The 24,406-nt window shown below is 44.1% G+C and overlaps 2 protein-coding genes across 2 annotated transcripts in view; one reads left to right on the plus strand and one right to left on the minus strand.

Annotated features, from left to right (window-relative positions):
* Positions 1–15,567, minus strand: part of LRRC17 (leucine rich repeat containing 17) — a 28,441-nt gene extending 12,874 nt beyond the window's left edge. Inside the window, exon 1 of the mRNA XM_058189540.1 lies at positions 15,430–15,567. The gene's annotated coding sequence lies outside the window, so the exon portion shown is untranslated. The remainder of the gene's footprint in view (positions 1–15,429) is intronic.
* Positions 1–24,406, plus strand: part of FBXL13 (F-box and leucine rich repeat protein 13) — a 97,926-nt gene that overhangs the window by 46,420 nt on the left and 27,100 nt on the right. The window contains exons 11-13 of the mRNA XM_058190493.1: positions 5,286–5,386; positions 15,360–15,489; positions 23,276–23,374. Of these exons, the coding sequence (XP_058046476.1) occupies positions 5,286–5,386; positions 15,360–15,489; positions 23,276–23,374 (330 nt within the window). The remainder of the gene's footprint in view (positions 1–5,285; positions 5,387–15,359; positions 15,490–23,275; positions 23,375–24,406) is intronic.

The raw sequence follows: 24,406 nt of genomic DNA on the forward strand, positions 1-24,406 counted from the left end.
AGGAAGAAGTTAGTTCCTCTTTTTGAATGAGTTCTTGTGTTCTTCAATCGTGCACTTATTCTTCTGTTGGTTTGTCCATGGCAGGCGGTGCATGCACTTGATTTTCTAACTCAATTTTGTCTTTGGGGTTTCTTAGGATGGTGGATATTTTTCTGTTTGCTGTCTGTGATAGTCAGGATCTGCCCTGTATGCCTGAGGACGCTTGTTCTGTCTCGTCTTGGATTTTAGTAGGTTCTTGGATATTGCTTTCTTTGACCATTGACGTTAGTGAGAGTCTGAATTGGTTTAGGTGTCAGCATGCCTAGCTGATGAACAAACACCCAAAACCCGAACCAGACACCTCACTAACGCATTAACATCCAATGGATTCCAAAGAAATAAGATTACCAAGCTAATCCAAAAGAACGCCCACAAGCAAACCGGTAGTGACGGGCTTTGAAACCTGCCCCTGCCGTGGACCAGAACCGGGTTGCATGCCAGAAACCGGACCACGCAAACAAGCAAAGCCCCATCCGCAGGATATAGGGAGCATGTAAAGCCACGCCCACAAGCAAACCGGTAGTGACGGGCTTTGAAACCTGCCCCTGCCGTGGACCAGAACCGGGTTGCGGCATGCCAGAAACCGGACCACGCAAACAAGCAAAGCCCCATCCGCAGGATATAGGGAGCATGTAAAGCCACGCCCCCTTCAGTCCGCAGAAAAATCTTTCTCCACAGCACCGGTCCCTGGTGCTCAAAAGACTGGGGACCGCTGATTTAAAAGTTTGCTTTAATTATTTTTTTCCCTGTTGGAGGAATCTGTTGTATTTCCCCCCCCCTCCAATTGATTTAATTAAGTGAATACACATGCAAATTCACTCATGGGATAGTAAATGCATAGCAGAGGGTTTCGCCGCTCTTTCTCTAAGCCAAGCTAAATCTGGATCCAATTTATGGTAAGTACCCTTAAATAACTAACGCTAAATAACTTCTACTGTTCATGCCTAAATATAGATCATCCTCTAAATAATGTAATATAAACCTTTCGGTCAAATTTGATTACTCATACTTTTCAGTAACGAAAAATTTATATTGTTTTATATCTCTCCCACTGCCGGTTGGAGATTGGTTTCATAGCACAGATATTATCTTTTTCAGGTCAGTGTAAGAATTTGCAAGAGCTAAATGTTTCCAAATATCAAGGATTAAATGTAAGTATTGCCATTACAAATGTCAAGCTGGAAAACTGAAATTCTAATTTTGATTTCTACAGGTATTTCTGTAGAATTTTGAAGTCTGTAGAAAACATATATATATAGGTCTTTGGTTGTTCGGGTTTTGGGTGTTGTTCATCATGCTTAGCTGATGAACAAACACCCAAAACCCGAACCAGACACTCTCACTAACGTACTAACATCCAATGGATTCCAAAGAAATAAGATTACCAAGCTAATCCAAAAAGAACCCCCCACTAAAATCCAAGACAGAGAACAAGAAAACGGCACAGCCCTCCTCCCATATATATAAAAGGCACCACAGACAGAATCAGCAAGATCTTCCACAAACACAACATCAAGACAGCATTCTGCACAAACCGAAAAATATCCACCATCCTAAGAAACCCCAAAGACAAAATTGAGTTAGAAAATCAAGGAGTATATGAAATCCCATGCACCGCCTGCCCCACCACATACATCGGACAAACCAACAGAAGAATAAGTGCAGCCATTGAAGAACACAAGAACTCAGCCAAAAAAGAGGAACCAACTTCTTCCCTGGTCCAACACTTTAAAGTCACAGGACATGATATTGACTTTAAAAAGACCAGAACTATCGCCAAAACTGAACACTTTAACAACAGAATAATCAGAGAAGCCATTGAGATAGAAAACGCCCACACAGCATGAACAAACGTGATGACACCTCCGCCTACCAGCCATTTGGAAACCCGAACCAGACACCTCACTAACGCATTAACATCCAATGGATTCCAAAGAAATAAGATTACCAAGCTAATCCAAAAAGAACCCCCCCCTAAAATTCAAGACAGAGAACAAGAAAACGGCACAGCCCTCCTCCCATATATAAAAGGCACCACAGACAGAATCAGCAAGATCCTCCACAAACACAACATCAAGACAGCATTCTGCACAAACAGAAAAATATCCACCATCCTAAGAAACCCCAAAGACAAAATTGAGTTAGAAAATCAAGGAGTATATGAAATCCCATGCACCGCCTGCCCCACCACATACATTGACAAACCAACAGAAGAATAAGTGCACGATTGAAGAACACAAGAACTCATTCAAAAAGAGGAACTAACTTCTTCCTGGTCCAACACTTTAAAGTCACAGGACATGATATTGACTTTAAAAAGACCAGAACTATCGCCAAAACTGAACACTTTAACAACAGAATAATCAGAGAAGCCATTGAGATAGAAAAACGCCCACACAGCATGAACAAACGAGATGACACCTCCCGCCTACCAGCCATTTGGAAACCCGCCCTTATTGACAAACGAGTCCCTAACACGAGGAATGACACTAGACCCACACTCACAAGGTCCACACAGGATGTCACCACCGCACATCCACCCAGAAAGCAGACCCAAACCCACACTGATCATGAAGCACGACCAAGGACCAGAAGCCAGACCGCAGCTGCAACATTAGCCATTTCAAACCCCTCCAATCCATTCATGCAGCAGACTGACACCCACTATGAAGATGTAGCACCACTACAAAGCCAAACAACAGCTATGCAGCTCACCAGCTCAAATCCCCCTGCAGCACAGACTAGACTGAGCACAACCAAGACACCACCAACACAGGACACACCCCAGCCAATCAGAGCACAGAAAAACCCCCATCCAATCAGAGCACAGCCAAGCTCCCACCCAATCAGTTCAAACCCCCACTAGCAGTTAAAAGGAAGAAACAGCTGCGATCACACATTGCTCCCAGAAGCACGAAGCTGAAGCCTGAAGATGACGAATGAGACTTCGTCGAAACGTCGCCAAGACACTTCCAATTTTACATGGGAGAAAACCCGAACAACCAAAGACCTATAACAAACACCCGTGAAAACCTCAGAAAACATATATATATATATATATATACGTATATATGGAACGTTGTCCATGGGGTCACGATGGGTCAGACACGACTTCGTAACTAACAACAAATACACAAATCAAAAGAGCTTAGATACAATAGATAGACAGAACGTAGATACAGTAGATGGAACATAGGTACAATTGTTTTTATACATAGTCAGGTAGTCCTCGACTTACGGCCACAATTGAACCCAACATTACTGTTGCTAAGTGAAACATTTGATATAAAAAATGACCATGTACACTAATCAAGAGAACTTAGGTACAATAGATAGACAGAAGTTAGTGTGTGCTTTGGGTTAGGGTTAGAGTATGCATTGTATTTATGTGGTACCTGGTTGTGAGTGGTTTTTTTAGTTGTGGATCCGGGTGTTGATGGCCAGCTGTTAAATTGTTGGATATTGTTTCCTTGTGTTGCCAGATCCTTGGCATCTGAGCTGGTGGTAAATCAACACTTCTGTAGACTAACAAGGGACCGGTTTCCCAGGCTTCAATCCCTTCCCTGGCTGTTTTTGTGCCTGCCCGTCCAACAATCTTAGCAGCTGCAAAATTGAATCTAGCACAACTTCTGCTAGAGAGAAGTTCCCTGAGGCTTGGCTTCCGAAAGTTTGGAAGACTAAATCTCCAGTCCTGGTGAACAACCCAGACTGGATCCTGCAACGTTATCCTGGGACACATCTATTTTTCCTTCCTGAGAGTTAGCCTCACCCAATAAGCTTCACTGGATAACGTAAAAGCTATGTCGTGTCCTACCCCCACTCCGACGAACGGGTCAAGGAAGTCCGTAACAAACTTGGCAACAAAGCCTCTGCAGCTTGCCAAGTTCCTTCGAGGTTTATCAGGGCAGGCAGGAGTCCAAGTTGTGACTTCAGCAATAGGGTCCGGTATCAGCAAACTAGATAAGACTTTGCTCGACTCAAGGTTGGAATGCCAAAAGCAGGTCCTTTATATAGGCTGTGGGGTATGGCTCCATGACTCAGCATTTATCCAGGCCTGCTCCACCCTTCCTTCTGCTGGCGTCGCCTCTCAGATCTCCGGAAGCAAGGGTCCACCCACTCTGAATTGTCTTCAGCTGGATATGCTGTCAGCGTCTGGGAAAGGGAGGGGTCAGACGGAGTAGGCCCGAATAATTCCAGCACCTGGCTGGCTTCCTGCTCTGAAGGCTGAGCCAAATGAACACACGCTGTATGAGTGAGGTTTATCGGGCTTGTCCTTTCACTCCTTGAATCCTCTCCGGGCATGGGGCCAGGGCCGGGGGCTGGAGGCATGACAAGCCGTTCATCTTCGTTATCAGACTCCGAGTCTGATAAAAGGCCCGGTTGGAGACGGGAGGGGCCCGGCTGAGGAGAGGAGGGAGGACGAGTCACAACACGCTAAGACTAAGCCAGCTATGTGCAGCAGCACACGGAATAGAATAGAGTAGAGTAGAGTAGAGTAGAGTAGAGTAGAGTAGAATAGAATAGAAAATCGAATCGAATCGAATCGAATCAAATCAAATCAAATCAAATAGAATCGAATAGAATCGAATAGACTAGACTAGAATAGAATTCTTTATTGTCCAAGTGTGATTGGACACAGAAGGAATTTGTCTTTGGTATAGATGCTCTCAGTGTACATAAGGAGAATAAAATACATTCATCAAGAATAAAAAGTTACAACACTTAGTGATAGTCAAGGTTACTAATAAGTCTTATGCAGATTACATGGTATCCTACTGGAAAAAGCATCACCTCTTCGGTTTAATTTGGATGAGAATATTAGAGGATTAAATTGAGGTTTTTAACAAGAGACTGGACAGATACTTGTCTGAAATGGTATAAGATATCCTGCTTGAGCAGGGGCTGGACTAGAAGACCTCCAAGGTCCCTCCCAGTTCTATTCTGATTGATTGATTGATTGGTTGGTTGGTTGATTGATTGAAGGAATTTCACTGGGGATTTTAAAAAAGAGACCAAATAGCCACTTGTCAGAAATGGTATAGGGTCTCCTGCTTGAGCAGGGGGCTGGACTAGAAGACCTCCAAGGTCCCTTCCAGCTCTATTCTGATTCTAATTCGAAACGCAGTAGTGTGTGTTAACACATTTCTTATTATTAAAAGGGTTGGATCCCTTGAATTAATATGGACTGTTTGCATCCCACTTTGAAAAATTAAAACCAAATCTGGCTTTTCTTTCTTTCTGAATAGGATAAATTGATCAGAATCGTGGCAGAAAGCTGTTCGGCTCTCCTGCACTTGGATTTATCTCACACGGACATTTCAAATGGAACCCTGGCGCTGCTGCCCAGGTAATATCCAGAGATAAATATGTATTTACGTGGAAAAGGAACAAAATATACGGACTGTATCCTAGGATGCAGGACTGAGGGTGTATTTAGTGGTATTTAGGATGCAATTCAGGGATGCAGTGGCTCAGGGGCTAAGACGCTGAGCTGGGCGATCGAAAGGTCGGCAGTTCAGCGGTTCGAATCCCAAGTGCCGCGTAACGGGGTGAGCTCCCGTGACTTGTCCCAGTTTCTGCCAACCTAGCAGTTCGAAAGCAGGTAAAAAATGCAAGTAGAGGAAATCACGAAATTGGATCTAGAACCGGAACTCTTTTTATTGGGGATTGGATTTTCAAAAAATATATGTGAAGAGTATAAAATATTTAATACTACACATATTAACTGCTGCTAGGATGGACTTTGCTCAATGTTGGAAACAGCCATGTATACCCACAGAGAAACTTCTTCTACAAAAGGTCATGAACTGCGCAGAAATGGACAAACTAACGCTGAGTTTAAAAGATAAAGAGACATCGGTATTTTATAATATATAGGAACAGTGGTATAAATGAATAGAAAGGAGATAGACAAGGATATTTAGTTACTAAGTATAAACAATAGATAAAACAAGAGCACAAATACATACAATTTAATGTTTGTAATCGTTGCACAGATTATTGTTATAAGAAAAACACTACAAATAGCTGTTAAGTAATATAACCTTTTCTTTTTTCTTTTTCTATGTTTTTAATGTAAAAAAAGTTTAATAAAGTATATTTTTAAAAAATGCAAGTAGAAAAAATAGGGACCACCTTTGGTGGGAAGGGAACAGTGTTCCGTGCGCCTTTGGCGTTCAGTCATGCTGGGCACATGACCACGGAGACGTCTTTGGACAGCGCTGGATCTTCGGCTTTGAAACGGAGATGAGCACTGCCCCCTAGAGTCGGGAACGACTAGCGAGGGGAACCTTTACCTTTAATTTTAGGATGCAATTCCCATCTGCGAAAAAGCAAACCCAACCTACTAACCCTCGTGACACCCCCCCACTGCCATAATTGGCAGACCATGCGCGAGGAAGCAGAGCACAAGCTAGTGACATTCCCTCCGATGACAATAAAAGATCTGGAAATATGTACAGGTAATCCTCGGCTTAAAGACATCCACTTAGCGACCGTTCGAAACGACAAGTGAATTGAAAAAAGCGGCTTATAACCGTTTCCCACATTTATGACTGTTGCAGCATCGCTATAGTCATGTGATCAAAATTAGGGCACTAAAAAAAATTAGGTATCCCAGGTCACACAATCCCCTTGTGTGACCTTCCAACTAGCCAAGTCGGGGACTGGAGGCTAAAACATATGAAGGAAGGTTGCAAGAATTGGATATGCATGGTTTTAATGAAAAGAGGACTAGGGCAGGGGTCTCCAACCTTGGCAACTTTAAGACTTGTGGACTTCAACTCCCAGAATCCCAGCAAAGCTGGCTGAGGAATTCTGGGAGCTGAAGTCCACAAGTCTTAAAGTTGCCACGGTTGGAGATCCCTGGACTAGGGGTGACATGATAGCAGTCTTCCAATATTTGATGGGCTGCCATAAAGAAGAGGGAGTCCAGCTATTCTCCAAAGCACCTAAAGGCAGGACAAGGAGCAATGGGTGGGAATTAATCAAGGAGAGAAGCAACTTAGAACTAAGGAATAGAATAGAATAGAATAGAATAGAATAGAATAGAATAGAATAGAATAGAATAGAATATAGATTAGAATGGGACTGAAATAGGAATAGGAAGGGATGGGATGGGATGGGATGGGATGGAATGGGATGGGATGGGATGGGATGGGATGGGATGGGATGGGATGGGATGGGATAGAATAGAATAGAATAGAATAGAATAGAATAGAATAGAATAGAATAGAATAGGAATGGATAGGAATAGGATCAAATGGAATGGAATGGAATAGGATAGGGATAGGGATGGGATGGAATGGGATGGAATGGGATAGAATAGAATAGAATAGAATAGAATAGAATAGAATAGAATAGAATAGAATGGAATAGGAATGGACAGGAATAGGATCAAATGGAATGGAATGGAATAGGATATGATAGGAATAGGGATAGGGATAGGGATGGGATGGGATGGGATGGGATGGAATGGAATGGAATGGAATGGAATGGAATAGAATAGAATAGAATAGAATAGAATATAGATTAGAATGGGACTGAAATAGGAATAGGAAGGGATGGGATGGGATGGGATGGAATGGGATGGGATGGGATAGAATAGAATAGAATAGAATAGAATGGAATGGAATGGAATAGGAATGGACAGGAATAGGATCAAATGGAATGGAATGGAATAGGATATGATAGGGATAGGGATAGGGATAGGGATAGGGATAGGGATGGGATGGGATGGGATGGAATGGAATGGAATGGAATAGAATAAAATAGAATAGAATAGAATAGAATAGAATAGAATAGAATGGAATGGAATAGGAATGGACAGGAATAGGATCAAATGGAATGGAATGGAATAGGATATGATAGGGATAGGGATAGGGATAGGGATAGGGATAGGGATAGGGATGGGATGGGATGGAATGGAATGGAATGGAATGGAATGGAATAGAATAGAATAGAATAGAATAGAATAGAATATAGATTAGAATGGGACTGAAATAGGAATAGGAAGGGATGGGATGGGATGGAATGGGATGGGATGGGATGGGATGGGATAGAATAGAATAGAATAGAATAGAATAGAATAGAATAGAATAGAATAGAATAGAATAGAATAGAATAGGAATGGATAGGAATAGGATCAAATGGAATGGAATGGAATGGAATAGGGATAGGGATAGGGATAGGGATGGGATGGGATGGAATGGAATGGAATGGAATGGAATGGAATGGAATAAAATAAAATAGAATAGAATAGAATAGAACAGAATAGAATAGAATAGAATGGAATAGGAATGGACAGGAATAGGATCAAATGGAATGGAATGGAATAGGATATGATAGGGATAGGGATAGGGATAGGGATAGGGATAGGGATGGAATTGAATGGAATGGAATGGAATGGAATAGAATAAAATAGAATAAAATAGAATAGAATAGAACAGAATAGGAATGGATAGGAATAGGATCAAATGGAAGTTAGGAAATTTCTCCTCAATTCCAGGTTGCTTCTCTCCTTGATTAGCTTCCATCCATTGTTTCTTGTCCTGCCTTCTGGTGCTTTGGAAAATAAGTTGACCCCTCCCCCCCTTCTTTGTAGAATACTGGAATACTGAGATCATGTCACCCCCTACTCCTTCGTTTCTCTAGACTAGCCGACTCCAAATCCTGCTACCGTTCTTCATTATGTTTTAGTCTCCAGGCCTTTAATCGTCTTAGCTGCCCTTCTTCGATCTTTTTTCCAAAGCCTCAACATCTTTTGCTGTAGTGTAGTGACCCAAACTGGATGCAGTATTCCAGGCGTGGTCTTACTAAGGATTTATAAAGCGCTAGTAATACTTCACATGATTTTGATTCCATTCCTCTGTTTATACAACCAAGGGTTATGTTAGCTCTCTTGGCAGCGGCTGCACACCGCTGGCTCACGTTTAAGTGGAGGAATTTGCTGACAGAAGAATTAATCGGTGGAACAACCTGCCACCAGAGACTGTAGGTGCTCCATCACTGGTGGGTTTTTAAGAAGAGATTGGACAACTGAAATGGCTTAGGATCTCCTTCCTGAGCAGTGGGTTGGACTAGAAGACCTCCAAGATCCCTTCCATGTCTGTTATTCTGTTACGTGCGTCATCTTTTCTCTTTCCTACTTTATAATATAAATTCAGCTCCTGCCTTTGAGTGCCCAGTATGACTCAGTTCCACTTAGAGACTCTCTTGCTTAGAGAATAGAGATGTCACTGAAAGATTACAAGTCGATATATATTAATTTTCTGCAACAAGATACAAAGCATGCCCAATTATGGTTAATCCCAAAGCAGGGAAGCCCTTGCCTTAATAATCAGAAACAATGTTTATAATTTACAGTGGTAAATTGTCTTTGGCAAGAAATAGGAAGAAAAATAATTTATAAAAGACAAATGCAATCGCAGGGGTGTGTGTGTGTCGCGTGATGCCCTTTTGCGACCTTCTGAACACAGTCACTGAACAACTGTGTTACTCACTTAAGAACGGCAGGGGTTCACTTAACAACTGTGGCAAGAAAGGTCGTAAAATGGGGCAAATTCCACCTAACAAATGTTTCACTTAGCAACAGAAATGTTGGGCTCAATTGTGGACATAAGTCAAGGACTACCTATATACCGTGTCTCCCAGAAAATAAAACCGGGTCTTATATTAATTTTTGCCCCAAAAGATGCATTAGGGCTTATTTTCTGGTTAGGTCTTATTTTGGGGAAATACAGTACTAAATGCATCCATCTGACTGACAATCTTAACTGGGGCTTATTTTTGGGAGTAGGGCTTATATTACGAGCATCCTGAAAAACTACGCTAGGACTTATTTTCCGGTTGGGTCTTATTTTCGGGGAAACAGGGTATCTGTTGTTTATTAAGCCTTTAATAATTTTACAAATAACTCAAGGCAGTGAACGTAGCTAATACTCATCTCTTTGCTTATTTTCCCACAACAACAACAACAACCCTGCAAGGTGAATTAGGCTGAGAGAGAGAGAGAGAGAGAGACCACCCAATTCGATTTCATGACTAAGGCGGGACTCGAACGCAATATCTCCCACTTTCTAGTCTGGTACTTTAATCATTAGACCAGGGGTGTCAAACTCAAGGTCCGCGGTTCAGATTCAGCCTGCTGGATGCTTAGATTTGGCCCGCGAGGCCGCCCTGTAAACAGTGAAGGATTGGCCCGCGGTGCCTCTGCTAACAGAAACAGAGCAAGGGAGGGCCGCACGCAGCTCTCCCGAGCTCCGTTTTCACCAGCAGAGGGCTGCAGGAGGTCGGCACAGCCGAAAACAGAGCTCAAGAGCCCGTTTTCACTGGCAGAGCGCTCGGGCCACCACAGGTGCCCCCAACACAAGTGATGTCAAGCTGGCCACACCCACCCTGGCCACGCCCCCTCCCCGAGGTTAAACACAACCGTGATGCGGCCGTCAATGAAATCAAGTTTGACACCCCTGCATTAAACAGGGGCAGTAAAGGTTTAGACTGGCAAGATTTTGTTTATCGTGTGTAAGCAAATAAAAACAACAACAACAACCTGAACTCTGGCTGAATTGTTGCTTGACAGTAATGAAATAGGGAACTCCTGACTGATAGCACATCTGTGGACTTACACCAACAGATTCCTTAAACCGGAGGACCTTGATAATATCTCTCACACTAAGACAAAAGGACCGTAGAGGCAAATATTTAGTTTGCTCTTTATTTAATTTTGCCTTCGCCTTGAGAACTTGCAAGCGTGTTCTTCACCATCTTTATCCGGAGCCCAGCACCCCCGATTTCAACGGAACTTCCTTTGAGATAAATATTTTTAGAACTGCAGCCAAATTGAGAACAATGAACTGCGGACACATCGGAAATATGCACGACTATTCCCCTTTGATTTGTATTTAATTATATAGATTTATATACAATTAAATCTATATAATGCATTTGCTCGCACAAGCACAAAGCCGAAAGCACCAGCCTGAAGATGATGAGTGAGACCTTGTCGAAACGTCGCCAAGATACTCTCAACCTTACATGGGAAAAGACCCCAAATATGCCAAGACCTACACACACACACACACATACATGCATACACACACACACACACATATACCAGATGTGGGTTTCAGCAGGTTCTGACCAGTTCTGAAGAACCGGTAGCAGAAATTCTGAGTAGTTAGGAGAACTGGTAGTAAAAATTCTGACTGGCCCCGCCCCCATCTATTCTCTGCCTCCCAGGTCCCAGCTAATTGGGAGGAAATGGGGATTTTGCAGTATCCTTCCCATGGATTGGGGAAGGAATGGAGATTCTGCAGTATCCTTCCCCTGCCATGCCCACCAAGGCACGCCCACCAAGCCATGCCACGTCTACCAAGTCACACCCACAGAACCAGTAGTAAAAATTTTTGAAACCCACCACTGACATACATAGTGTTGTACCTCGTCCTCCTCAGCCGGGCCCCTCCCGTCTCCTCCCGGGCCTGTTATCAGACTCTGAGTCTGATAATGAAGATGAACGGCCTGTCATGCCTCCAGCCCCCGGCCCTGACCCCATGCCCGGAGAGGAGTCAAGGAGTGAAAACAGAAACCCAATACAGCTCACTCATACATTGTGTGTTCCTTCGACGCAGCCGTCAGAGCAGGAAATCAGCCAAGTGGTGCACTTACCCGGACCTGCTCCCTCTGACCCCTCCCTTTCCCAGATGCCGACAGTAGAGACAGCTGAAGACAATTCAGAGTGGGAGGATCCTCTCTTCCGGAGATCTGAGAGGCGATGCCAGCAGAAGGAGGGGGGGGCAGGCCTGGATAAATGCTGAGTCACGGAGCCACACCCCACAGCCTATATAAAGGACCTGCTTTTGGCATTCCAACCTTGAGTCAAGCAAAGTCTCATCTAGTTTGCTGAAGTCACAACTTGGACTCCTGCCTGCCCTGAGAAACCTCGAAGGAATTTGGCAAAGCTGCAGAGGCTTTGTTGCCGGACTTCCTTGACCCGGTCATCGGAGGGGGAGGGGGACACGACACATATACATATCAGTGGTGGTATTCACTTACCTTCGCTACTGGTTCGCAAATGTGACTGCAGGCTCACTTCCGTGTGCGCAGAGCATCAAAAACATGACGTGATGATGTCCGGGCAGATGGGTGGAGCCTTCTGAGGCTGCCGCTACCGGTTCGCCTGAACCGGATAGAACCAGCTGAATACCACCACTGATACATATACATACATAAAACATACGTAGTCCTCGGCTTTCAACCATTCATTTAGTGACCTTTCGAAGTTACAGCAGCACCGAAAAAACCGACTTGTGACCGTTTTTCACATTTTTGACCGTTGGCAGCATCCCCACGGTCACGTGATCAGAATTTGAATGCTTGACAACTCGACTCACATTTATGACAGTGGTCCCCGGGGGGGGGGATGTATGTCATGTGATTCCCTTTTGCGACCTTCTGACAAGCAAAGTCAACGGGGAAGCCAGATTCCCTTAACAACCAGGTATTACTTACTTAATGACAGCAGTGATTCACTTAATAGCTGTGGCAAAACTCACTTAACAACCGTGTGACTAACTGAAGAAAGTGCAGCGATTCACTTAGCAGCGACGGCAAGAAAGGTCGTAAAATGGAGCAAAGCTCAGTCCTAACCACTGTCTCACTTAGCAACAGAAATGTTGGCCTCGGTTGTGGTTGCGCAGTCGAGGACTACCGGTATACGAATGTAAATGACACGGCCATGGTGACGCTTCAATGGTCGTAGGTGTGGAAAGCGGTCGTAAGTCACTTTTTTTCAGTGCCGTTATAACTTTGCACAAGTCACTAAATGAGCCGTTGGATGTCGAAGGTTTCTCCTGAAGGTGTCTGAACTTTGATCACGTAACCACGGGGGATGCTGTAAAGGTCGTAAATGTGAAAAGCAGTCGTAAGTCAGACTACCTGTATTTTGGCAGTTCATATAGTCAACCAGGTTTAGTGTTACGGTAGAGAACAAAGCTCATTTTTAGGGAGTAACGTGTTTCCGTAACAGTCATTAAACAAGCATCTCCGACAGCTGGTAACTTTATAAACCTATCCAAGTGTGCTTGCAAAAATACAGTTGTGAAATTTTAAAACAAACTTGTTATAAGGCAGGTCTATACAATATTACATTCATATCGCTGACCTTCTCGTAATGACTTCTGCCATAATTTTACTGACTTTTTTTACTTTCATGTAGTTTTGCTTAAATGCTACTTTACATTTAAATAATATGTAATCAATTTTAACGGAGGTGGGATTCACATAATGTACCTACCAGTTCGCCCAGCACCGATAATGTGAGTGCGCGTGTGCACGACTGCTTCACATGCCACCTCCGTGCATGCGCCTGGCCTTCCGCGCATGTGCTTTGCATGTGTGTGCCTTTCGTGCATGTGGCGGGCTTCAAAAACATGCCTAAATAGGACAGCATAGAGCTGCGGGCGGACCCACCTGCAATTTCCACTACCGGTTCGCCCGAACCGGTCCAAACCATCTGAATACTACCTCTGAATTTTAAGCTGTGCGTCTGGGTTGTGTTCTCATTTTAAAGAAAGAAACAAAACTCTTCAGGTAAGGAACATGATGTCAACGCCTTCTTCATTTGGGATGGTTTATAACTCCCCTGATTTATAGAACATAGAATAAACGAGTTGGAAGGGACTTCGCAGGTCTTCTAATCCAACCCCCTGCTCGAGCGGTAAACCCTTATAGCCGTGACGGCGAACCTATGCCACGTGCGCCAGAGATGGCATGCAGCGCCTTCTCTGATGGCACACGAGCCGTCACCCCAGTTCAGTTGCACATGCGCGCGTGCCTCCCACTGGCCAGCTGGTCTTCGGGCCTCTGCTGTGCATGTGCAGAGAGTGGGGCGCATGTGGGTGGGCATGCGCATATGCATGGGGGCAAGGATCATGCAGGTGGCCACACACTCATGCGCCTGGGGTGGGGCGCATGTACGGGGGCCGCACATGCTTTGGGCACTCGGTCCGGGAAAAGGTTAGCCATCCCTGCCCTATAGTACCATTTCAAACAAATGGTTGTCCAGTCTCTTTTGGCTTTCGGTTTATTTTGATTTAGCTTTTGCTGACCGGGCGAAATTGCCTTAAAAATGCTGTCCCGAACTGCATCCATTTAAAGAACACGATGTCTTTACTCCTAATAATAGATGGCAATTTCCTTAACTGCAAGCTTTCATTTCTGGTTATTGTGGGTTTGCAGTTTCCCTCCCCCACCCCCCCAGCTACACCATAATTGCACGAAATCAATAGTTTCCAGCATGATAGTGCCTATATCTGAAGCATAAAAAAATAAAGGCAAGCAGTTGTAGAAGGTTTAGTGTCCAGGAACTCAATGTTTCCCTTGTATATTGTCCAATATTATCTCCACTGTTTCCCGTTTGACTTCAGTCATTCTTTTCCATAGATGTCACTCACCCGCAAGGGTTATATACAGTGGTGGGATTCAAATAATTTAACAACCAGTTCTCTGCCCTAATGATTTCTTCCAACAACCAGTTCACCAAACAGCTCAGAAAGTGAACAACCGGTTCTCCCGAAGTGGTGCGAAGTGGCTGAATCCCACCACTGGTTATATACATTTATTCAGCAATAAACCCCACCAGGAGCAGTGGGGGCTTACTCCTAGATAACTGTTTAAAACACCCCCGCATTTAATTTAGTCTTAAATAATTTCCAATGTAATTTAACCTTACACGAGAGCACTGTTATTGTTATTATTGACTTTTGTTCGAGTCACCGCTTCGAGACTTCGTGCAGCTACAGAAAAGGGCAGCTGGAACGTCGCTTTCCCTTCTGCGATGCTTTTGATTAATTCTTTTCGAGTTAGGTCTGGTTTTCATACCCGCAGTACATTTTTGCAGCGCCATCCTCAAGTTTTTAACGTTACAGCTCTATCACTTCGAAATCGCCGGATGATTCATGCGTTTCTAATTCGGGACTCATGCGTTTTGATTTACGGCCAAACTTAAAGCAAACTTTTGCCGTCCCCGTTTCATGGCATCGACCCTTTCCAGCAAATTTTGGCATATGCGTCCGCTCAAAAAACACTGCTTTTTCTGGACTAGCAATGGGAGCAGAACAATGTGTGCAGCATTTTTTTTATATATTAAAAAAAAAAAGGCAGTTTAAGCATAAAGAAAAAAGAAGTATTTTGAGAAGGAAGGGGGGCTTGGAAGTCTTAGCATCCATTCTGGTTATTAGAAAGAGTGTCAGATTGCATCAGAAATCAGAATACCGCGAAAGCTTTTTCTTTCTTTCTTTCTTTCTTCCCTTCCGATAAAGGTGCTTCCCCAATCTACAGTTTTTAAGCCTCGCGTACTGCAGAAAATTCACAGACAAAGGGTTACAGTACCTCGGCAATGGGAGAGGATGTCACAAGCTCCTGCATCTGGATATTTCGGGCTGCCTCCAGGTCTGCATTTCGTTTATCCTTTCCCTTACTGTGTAGTAGGCAAAGATCATCCTTCGGAGGACTGGCGTTACCCGACACTCATGGTATACTAAAGGAGTACAAGTGTGTCGTCCCCCCCCCACCAACCTCTGCAAACTTCAGAGGTTTTGAATTACATTACCACAGCTGCTTTTATTTTTCCGGAGGGATCACACTATAGGGTTCTGGCCCTTTTCCAGTGGGTGTCTTCACTATAAACAAGCCCCTTATTGCATAATGAAAGCGTGGATTATTCTGTGCAGTGGATTTGAAACAGGCATGCTATTTTTTTTATTTTATTTTGATGCACGACTTCCCTGGGTTGCAGTTGGAAATTCCAGCTATGCAGAGGTTGGAAATACACAGATGTATACACAGATGGCTCAGGGGCTAAGACGTTGAGCTTCTCAATCAAAAGGTCGGCAGCTCAGCGGTTCGAATCCCTCGTGCTGCCGTGTAACGGGGTGAGCTCCCGTTACTTGTCCCAGCTTCTGCCAACCTAGCAATTTCGAAAGCACGTAAAAATGCAAGTAGAAAAAATAGGGACCACCTTTGGTGGGAAGGTAACAGTGTTCCGTGTGCCTTTGGCGTTGAGTCATGCCGGCCACATGACCACGGAGACGTCTTCTGACAGCGCTGGCTTTTCGCCTTTGAAACGGAGATGAGCACCGCCCCCTAGAGTTGGGAACCTTTACCTTTACATTCAGTGCAAAGTATTCAGAGCCCCTCCACTTTTGTCGGTGTCGTTGGGCTTGATTCTGCAGTGGTTAAAATTTATTCTCCACCCCCCCCCATGAATCTACTACATTCAGTACAGAATTAAAAAAAGAGAATTTTAGAACTGCCTGTAAGTTTATTAAACAAAAACAACCCTGATTGGCATAAGTATTCAGACCCTTTGCAACGACACGTGAAATTTTAGCTCCAATGCCTCCCATTTCTCTTGAGTGTGGCTGACATATTTCTATACCTTGAACGGAGTTGACCTGTGGTAAATTAAATCGATTGGACTAGTGGTGGGTTGCTACCGGTTCGTCCCGGTTCGGGCGAACCATTAGTAGCGGCGGGTGGGAGGCTCCGTCCCCCCCACCCAGACCAGTGGTGGGTTCCAACTGGTTTTACCACCAGTTCTCTTCGTGCACATGCTTTATGCACTATCATTGCACGGGTGCTGACTTCGTTCACATGCACACCAAACGTGTGCTTCGTGCAAGCGCAATGATTTCATGAACAGCTGAGTCATGGTAATCCGCTCTGCCGCGCCTTTCAGCTGGGTTAAAAATGACCGAATAAAGGTAGGTATAGTGCAGGGGTGGGCGGGAGGGTCCAGATGATGGGCACAGCGATCCGGTTCACTATTAGATCACCATCTCCGCTACTGGCTCTCCCGAACTGGGAAGAACCAGTAGCAACCCACCTGTCGTGTCCCACTCCTCCGCTGACGATCGGGTCAGGGAAATCCGAATCAGGCGTGCCTCTGCAGCTCTGCCAAAGTCCTAGCAAAGTTCTCAAGGCAGGCAGGAGACCAGAAAGTGACTTCAGCAAGATATGTTAGACTTTGCCTGACTCAGAGAATGCCAGAAAGCAGATCCTTTATATAGGCCATGGGGTGTGGCTCCGTGACTCAGCACTTATCCAGGCCTGCCCCTCCCTTCCTTCTGTCGCCGCCGCCTATCAATTCTTCTGAAGCGAGGGTCACTCCAGTCTGCAGCTGTTGGTAATTGACTTCCCTCAGGCTCGCATGCTGTGGGGGAGGGGGAGGAGTCTAGTTGCTCCGTTTGCCTGGGCATGGAGCCAGAGCTGGGGGCTGGAGGTACTTCTTCCTCCTCAGCCTGTCTGGGCATGGAGCCAGGGCTGGGGCCGGGAGGCATACTAGGACATTCCTCAGCGTTCGGAAGCAGATAAGAAGGCCCCGGCTGCGGTGAAAGCGGGTGAGACACAACACCACCACTGACCTGGACGTCATCAAATATGCTCTGCGCATGCGCAGAAGTTTCTGCACATGTGCAAACAAAGCAAGTGAACTGATAGCAAAGGTAAGTGAAACCCAATGCATACTGTAGCAGAGCAAAAGCCTTGGGGTCAACGGATCTGCAGAGCTCAGAGATGGGATTATTTCAAGACACAGATCTGGGGAAGCTACAATAAAATTTCTGCCGCACTGAAGGTTCCTAAGAGCACAGGGGTCTCTATAATTCTCAAATGGAAGAAATTTGGCGCAACCAGGAGTCTTCCAAGAGCTGGTCACCCGATCAAACTGAGCAGTCGTGGGAATTAGGACCACACCTAGAATACTGCATCCAGTTTTGGTCACCACACTATAAAAAGGATGTTAATAATAATAATAATAATAATAATAATAATAATAATAATAATAATAATAATAATAATAATAATAATAATAATAATAATAATAATAATAATAATTATTTAATTTTTATACTGCCCTTCTCCCGAAGGACTCAGGGCGGTGAATAGGCATATAAAATAATACAATATATTACAATAAAAACACTCTTTAAAAAACTTATTCAATATGGCCTAAAATTTAAAATACAATACAAAATATAAAATAAACCCCAATAAAATCCACATTTAAAAACCCTATTTAAGCCAGTCCTGCTCGGAAGAATAGATACGTCTTCAGCTCTCCGGAGGTCAGGAAGTTGGAAGCTCATTGAAGGTTGGCTGAAGAACAAAGATGATTAGGGGACTGGAAGATAAAACATATGCTGAACGGATGCAGGAACTGGGCATGGCTAGTCTAGTGAAGAGAAGGACCAGGGGAGACCTGATAGCAGCATTCCAATATTTGAGGGGCTGCCACAGAGAGGAGGGAGTCAAGCTATTCTCCAAAGCACCTGGAAGCCAGACAAGGAATAATGGATGGAAACTAAACAAGGAGAGAGTCAACCTGGAAATGAGGAGAAATTTTCTGACAGCGAGAGCAATCAACCAATGGAACAGAAGTTGCCTTCGGAAGTTGTGGGAGCTTCATCACTGGAGGCTTTCAAGAAGAGACTGTCAGAAATGGTGGGCGGGGGGTTGGACTAGATGACCTACAACCTCCCTTCCAACTCTTTGAATCTGAATCTGAGAAGGGCCTTACTAAGAGAGTCGACCAAGAACCCAATGGTCGCTCTGACTGAGCTCCAGAGAGACCCTGTGTGGAGATGGGAGAAAGTTCTAGAAGGACAACCATCACTCAGTCCTCAACCTATCTGGACTGTATGCTCAGTGCACACCAAAAACATGCTTCGCACAGAAAAAGTAACCTTTTTGAAGGTAAGTAGAATAGCCGGGGGGGGGGGGGGAGAACAGCTGTGCCGTGTGATTTAGATTCACTAGAAAGCAGGATTTCATGCTTTCTAGCGAATTTAAATTGCGCGGCACAGCTGACCGTTGGAAATACCGGTTCAAATGGACCGGTAGCTTTTATTACTACCGGTTTGCCTGAACTGTTGCGAATCGGTAGCATTTCACCCCAGCCCTAAAATATTGGAACCATACTATCATGTCATCCTTATGCAGATCCCTCACATCCTGGACATAAACTGTTTCAACTCCTACCCTCAAAACGACGCTATAGAGCACTGCACACCAGAACAACTAGACACAAGAACAGTTTTTTCCCGAAGGCCATCACTCTGCTAAACAAATAATTCCCTCAACACTGTCAGACTATTTACTGAATCTGCACTACTATTAATCGTTTCATAGTTCCCATCGCCAATCTCTTTCCACTTATGACTGTATGACTATAACTTGTTGCTGGCAATCCTGATGATTTATATTGATATATTGATCATCAATTGTGTTGTAAATGTTGTACCTTGATGAACATATCTTTTCTTTTATGTACACTGAGAGCATATGCACCAAGACAAATTCCTTGTGTGTCCAATCACACTTGGCCAATAAAATTCTATTCTATTCTATTCTATTTATATTGATATATTGACCATCAATTGTGTTGTAAATGTTGTACCTTGATGAACGTATCTTTTCTTTTATGTACACTGAGAGCATATGCACCAAGACAAATTCCTTGGGTGTCCAATCACACTTGGCCAATAAAAAAAAAATTCTATTCTATTCTATTCTATTCTATTCTATTCTATTCTATTCTATTCTATTCTATTCTATTCTTAGTCCTTCTTTTTACTAGACTAGACATAACCAATTGCTGCAACTGTTCTTTGTAGGCTTTGTGTATTAAAAATCCATTTTTAAAGTTATCAGCAAGAAAATAGTTAATGGAGATATGGTTAGCGACAGACTTTACTTTTTTTTTAAATCTTGCACTCTTCTCCAGCTTGGTATACCCTAACTCCAAATCTAGTTAAATCACCATTACCGATTATTTCCAGGGAACTGAGTCACACATAGCTCATCAGAAACGCATAGCTGATGTTTTTAAGCATTACCAATTCAATATACTTTTAGGACACGGTTGAAGTAGCAAGACTGTTTTTATTCGCTCGGATCGAAACAGCATTTCAAAGGTGGAAAGGTGAGAGAAGAATTTGATTGACAGCTACGCGGGTCATGATCAAAAAAACCCAGCTGCTTGGCAACGGGCGTGTGTTTGTGATACTGATGGGTTTGTGTGATCACCTTTTGTGACCTTTCCCGCGGGCTTCAGACAAGCCAGATTCACTTAACGATGGCTGAATTCGCAACCACAGCGATTTGCTTTCCCACTGTGGCGAAAAGGTCATAAAATGGGTCAAAACTCACCTGACCACAGCCTTGCTAAGTGATGGAAATATTTTAGGCTCAATTGTGGTCGTACGTCAAGGGCTACCTGTAATTCAGACATCGGTGGTTGCTCCCAGAATGGAGCTGGATCATCCAACGCAAGAGTCGGCAATCTTAAACACTCAAAGAGCCATTTGGACCCGTTTCCCACAGAAAAGAAAACACCGGGAGCCACAAAACCCTTCATATGCCTAACTATTTCCTGAGTGGCCAGAAAACTATCCATGGTTGGCTTACCGGGGGTCGAAAAGCACAATAAATTGCATGCCGGTAGGTGTCGCACATTGGCGGTTGTGAGACATATTTTGACCGACAGGGAGCCGCAGCAGAGCCACATGCGGCTCCCGAGCTACGGGTTGCTGACCTCGGATTTCCAACGGATGTGCAGCATTTTCTCCCTAGCGATTTAGCATCCACGGTAAGAGTTTCAGCCAAGCATCTTTTCAAGAAATAAATCAGGGAGCCTTTATTCTTGCCATAGCAAGGGCTGAGCCATTTTCTAAGCCATTATAAATCATCTGCTGGGAAGAAATGGCCAGAGACAGCCGATAGCGTCAAGTCAGCAACTCTGCCTTTTGCCGCACTTCTGATCTGGCAAGAAAACCCCAGAGGGACTTAACATATAGAGAGGTTATTTTGCGCATCTGTTTGCTCAAACAGATTTCAGTCTCTACTCTTCCAACCCCTCCGAAACCCAATATTTCTCTGGGAGAAAGAGCAGAGTTGATAAACGTCTTTTGCCTATTTTTATCCGGGTGTTAGGCTTTTTCAAAACAATGTGGTCCCGTTGTGTACGTTAGAAGCATTAAATGTGGTTCCTGCAATATAATTCACGCTGACATTTTTAAGTCTAATTAAGTACTTGCCTTAAGCTTTTTGCTCTTCCCTTGACATTAGGAAAATAATAACTCAAGCCCACGGGCTGCAAAATTTGTCTCCTAATCCTTTCAGTGGGAGGTCAATTTTTAAAAATGCATGTGGACACCCAGATCTGGAAGAGGTGGCATAAATAAATGCATATTTTTTTCACTTTTGTCTAGAGGCCTGTGGAGGGTGCTGGATTTTACTGGCGCAGAAGGCCTTGAAGAGGCGAACAGATTTGCCATGTAAAAAAGTTGTTATAAATACCATGTTTCCCCGAAAATAAGACCCTGTCTTATATTTTTTTGAACCCTGAAATAAGCACCTGGCCTTATTGTCATGTGCTCAAAAGCCCAATTGGGCTTATAGAATAAAATAGAATAGAATAGAATTTTTTATTGGCCAAGTGTGATTGGACACACATGAATGTGTCTTGGTGCATACGCTCTCAGTGTACATAAAAGAAAAGATACCTTCATCAAGGTACAACACTGTGCTATGTTCCTTCTTGCGTCAAACGCTCTCATCCCAGTGCCAAAGGAGCCCACCATCAAGGAAATGAATGACTACAGACCAGTTGCTTTAACATCTGTAGTCACGAAAACCTTTGAAAGGCTAGTGCTTTCCTACTTGAAAACCATCATGGATCCGCTGTTAGACCCCTTGCAATTTGCATACCGAGCAAATAGATCAACAGATGATGCTGTTAATATCCTACAACATCTTGAATCTCCAAAGACCTATGCAAGGGTCCTCTTTGTAGACTTTAGTTCAGCATTCAATGCCATCATTCCAGAGATACTTCTAACTAAGCTAAACCAGCTACAGGTACTTGAACAGACTTGTAAGTGGATCACAAGCTTCCTAACAAACAGGAAGCAGCAGGTGAAGCTAAACAGGATCACATCAGATACCTGTACAATTAGCACAGGGGCCCCCCAAGGCTGTGTGCTCTCCCCACTTCTCTTCTCTCTGTATACCAATGACTGCATCTCCAACGATCCATCTGTTAAACTACTGAAGTTCGCAGATGGCACAACAGTGTTTGGTCTCATTCAAGACAATGATGAATCCGCATATAGACGAGAGGTCGAACGACTAGCCTTGTGGTGCAACCAAAACAATCTGGAACTGAACACGCTCAAAACCGTAGAAATGGTGGTAGACTTTAGGAGAAACCCTTCCATACTTCCACTTCTCACAATACTAGACAACACAGTATCAACAGTAGAAACCTTTAAATTTCTGGGTTCTATCATAAAATGGACAGCTAACATAAAACATAAAAACATCATCAAAAAAGGACAACAAAGAATGTTCTTTCTGCGCCAACTCAGAAAGCTCAAACTGCCCAAGGAGCTGCTGATTCAGTTCTACAGAGGAATTATTGAGTCTGTCATTTGCACCTCTATAACTGTCTGGTTCGGTTCTGCAACCCAACAAGAAAGACACAGACTTCAGACTTCCACAACCGGTTCTCCAGAACTGGTCAGAACCTGCTGAAACCCACCTCTGTGTATACATACATACACGCACACACCATTTTATATAGCTAGATATAGATATATAACATCTATATTACACACACACGCATGCCTGTAATTTCTATTAAGAATCTTGATTGCAGTAGTAAAATCTAATATAGGTAGTCCTTGACTTACAACGGTTCATTTAATGACCATTCGATAAGGTGACTTACGGCTGTTGTTCACTCTTACAACCACTGCTGCATCCCCATTGTCATGTGATCAAAATTCAGACGCTTGGCAACTGACTTATACTTATGCTGGTTGCAGTGTCCCGGGGTCATGTGTTCACCTTTTGGGACCGTTGAGCAAAATCAACGGGGGAAACCAGATTCACTTAACGACCGGGTTGCTAACCTAACAACTGCAGCGATTCACTTCGCAATTATGGCAAGAAAGGTCGTAAAATGGGTCAAAACTCACTTAATAACTGTCTCATTTAGCCACAGAAATTTTGGGGTCAGTGGTGGTCGTAAGTCGAAGACTACCTGTAGCAATCAAAAGGCAAACAGAAATTATACAGGAATGGACGACCTATAGTTTGTTTCTTGATTCTTGCTTAATACATTGCAGCAAATTGCTTACAATTCATTTCTTTCTTTTTTAAAAAAAAAAATTAGATAACAGTGGAAGGCTTCGGGAATATTGGTAACAGCTGCAGCCGGATCAAGTACCTGACGATTAATGAAATGCCTACCTTTACCGACAGATGCATTCAAGTAAGAAAGGACCACGGTCTTTTTAACAATCTTAAATTTGGTTTTTAGCCTGAGTGTCAGGGTTCCATTGTCCCATTGTAAGCAATAGTCCCATTGCAAGCAAGACTCCAAGGCACTCGACTTCCTCAAAGATTACTTTTATTGGAAATATCATATTCAGAGGCGGTATTTTACTGGCCCATACCGGTTTGGGCGAACCCAAACTCTTGCCCAGACGTAATGCCGTACTATTTAGCCACGTTTTTGAAGCCGGGTGCATGCGTGGAAGGTGTCGTGTCCCATTCTTCCTCTGACGGCTGGGTCTGGGAAATCTGTATCAAGCGTGGCCACGAAGCCTCTGCAGCTTTGCCAAATTCCTGTCAGAGTTCTCAGGGCAGGCAGGAAACCAAGGTGTGACTTCAGCAACCAGATGAGACTTTGCCTGACTCAAAGAATGCCAAAAAGCAGATCCTTTATATGGCTCCATGACTCAGCACTTATCCAGGCCTGCCCCTCCCTTCCTTTTGCTGACGTCGCCTCTCCATTCTCCGGAAGCGAGGATCAGCCCACCTTTCATCTTCCTCCTCAGCTGCCGGCAATTCTAGCTCGTGGCTGGCTTCAGGTGCACATGCTATAGGAGGGAGGTTTGTTTGCTCAGTCTGTCTGGGCATGGTGCCAGGCCTGGGGGCTGGAGGCATGCCAGGCCATTCTTCTTCACTATCAATCTCTGGCTGAGATAGCAGAAGATGGGAGGGGTGCGGCTGCGGAGAGGGGGGCGGGCGAGGCACAACAGAAGGCTGGGCGCATGTGCGGAAGGTGTGCACAAAGCAAACAGGTGGTAAGCATTTCTGAAACCCACCGCTGTTCATATTGGCACATATCTGGTGAAAAACCACTCGGAAACTCCCGCAGTTTTCACCCCGTTAAAAGCGAACATTTTCCTACTTTCTCAAAACAATCGGTCATGCGGTCCAATCATTGTGTTGTGTGACAGTCCGGGTTGGCATCACTCTGCCTGTTGTGGTCCGCCAGCAGCCTGCGGAGCTGGCAACA

The sequence above is a fragment of the Ahaetulla prasina genome, chromosome 7, assembly GCF_028640845.1.
Source record: "Ahaetulla prasina isolate Xishuangbanna chromosome 7, ASM2864084v1, whole genome shotgun sequence".
NCBI classification, from domain to species: Eukaryota; Metazoa; Chordata; class Lepidosauria; order Squamata; family Colubridae; genus Ahaetulla; species Ahaetulla prasina.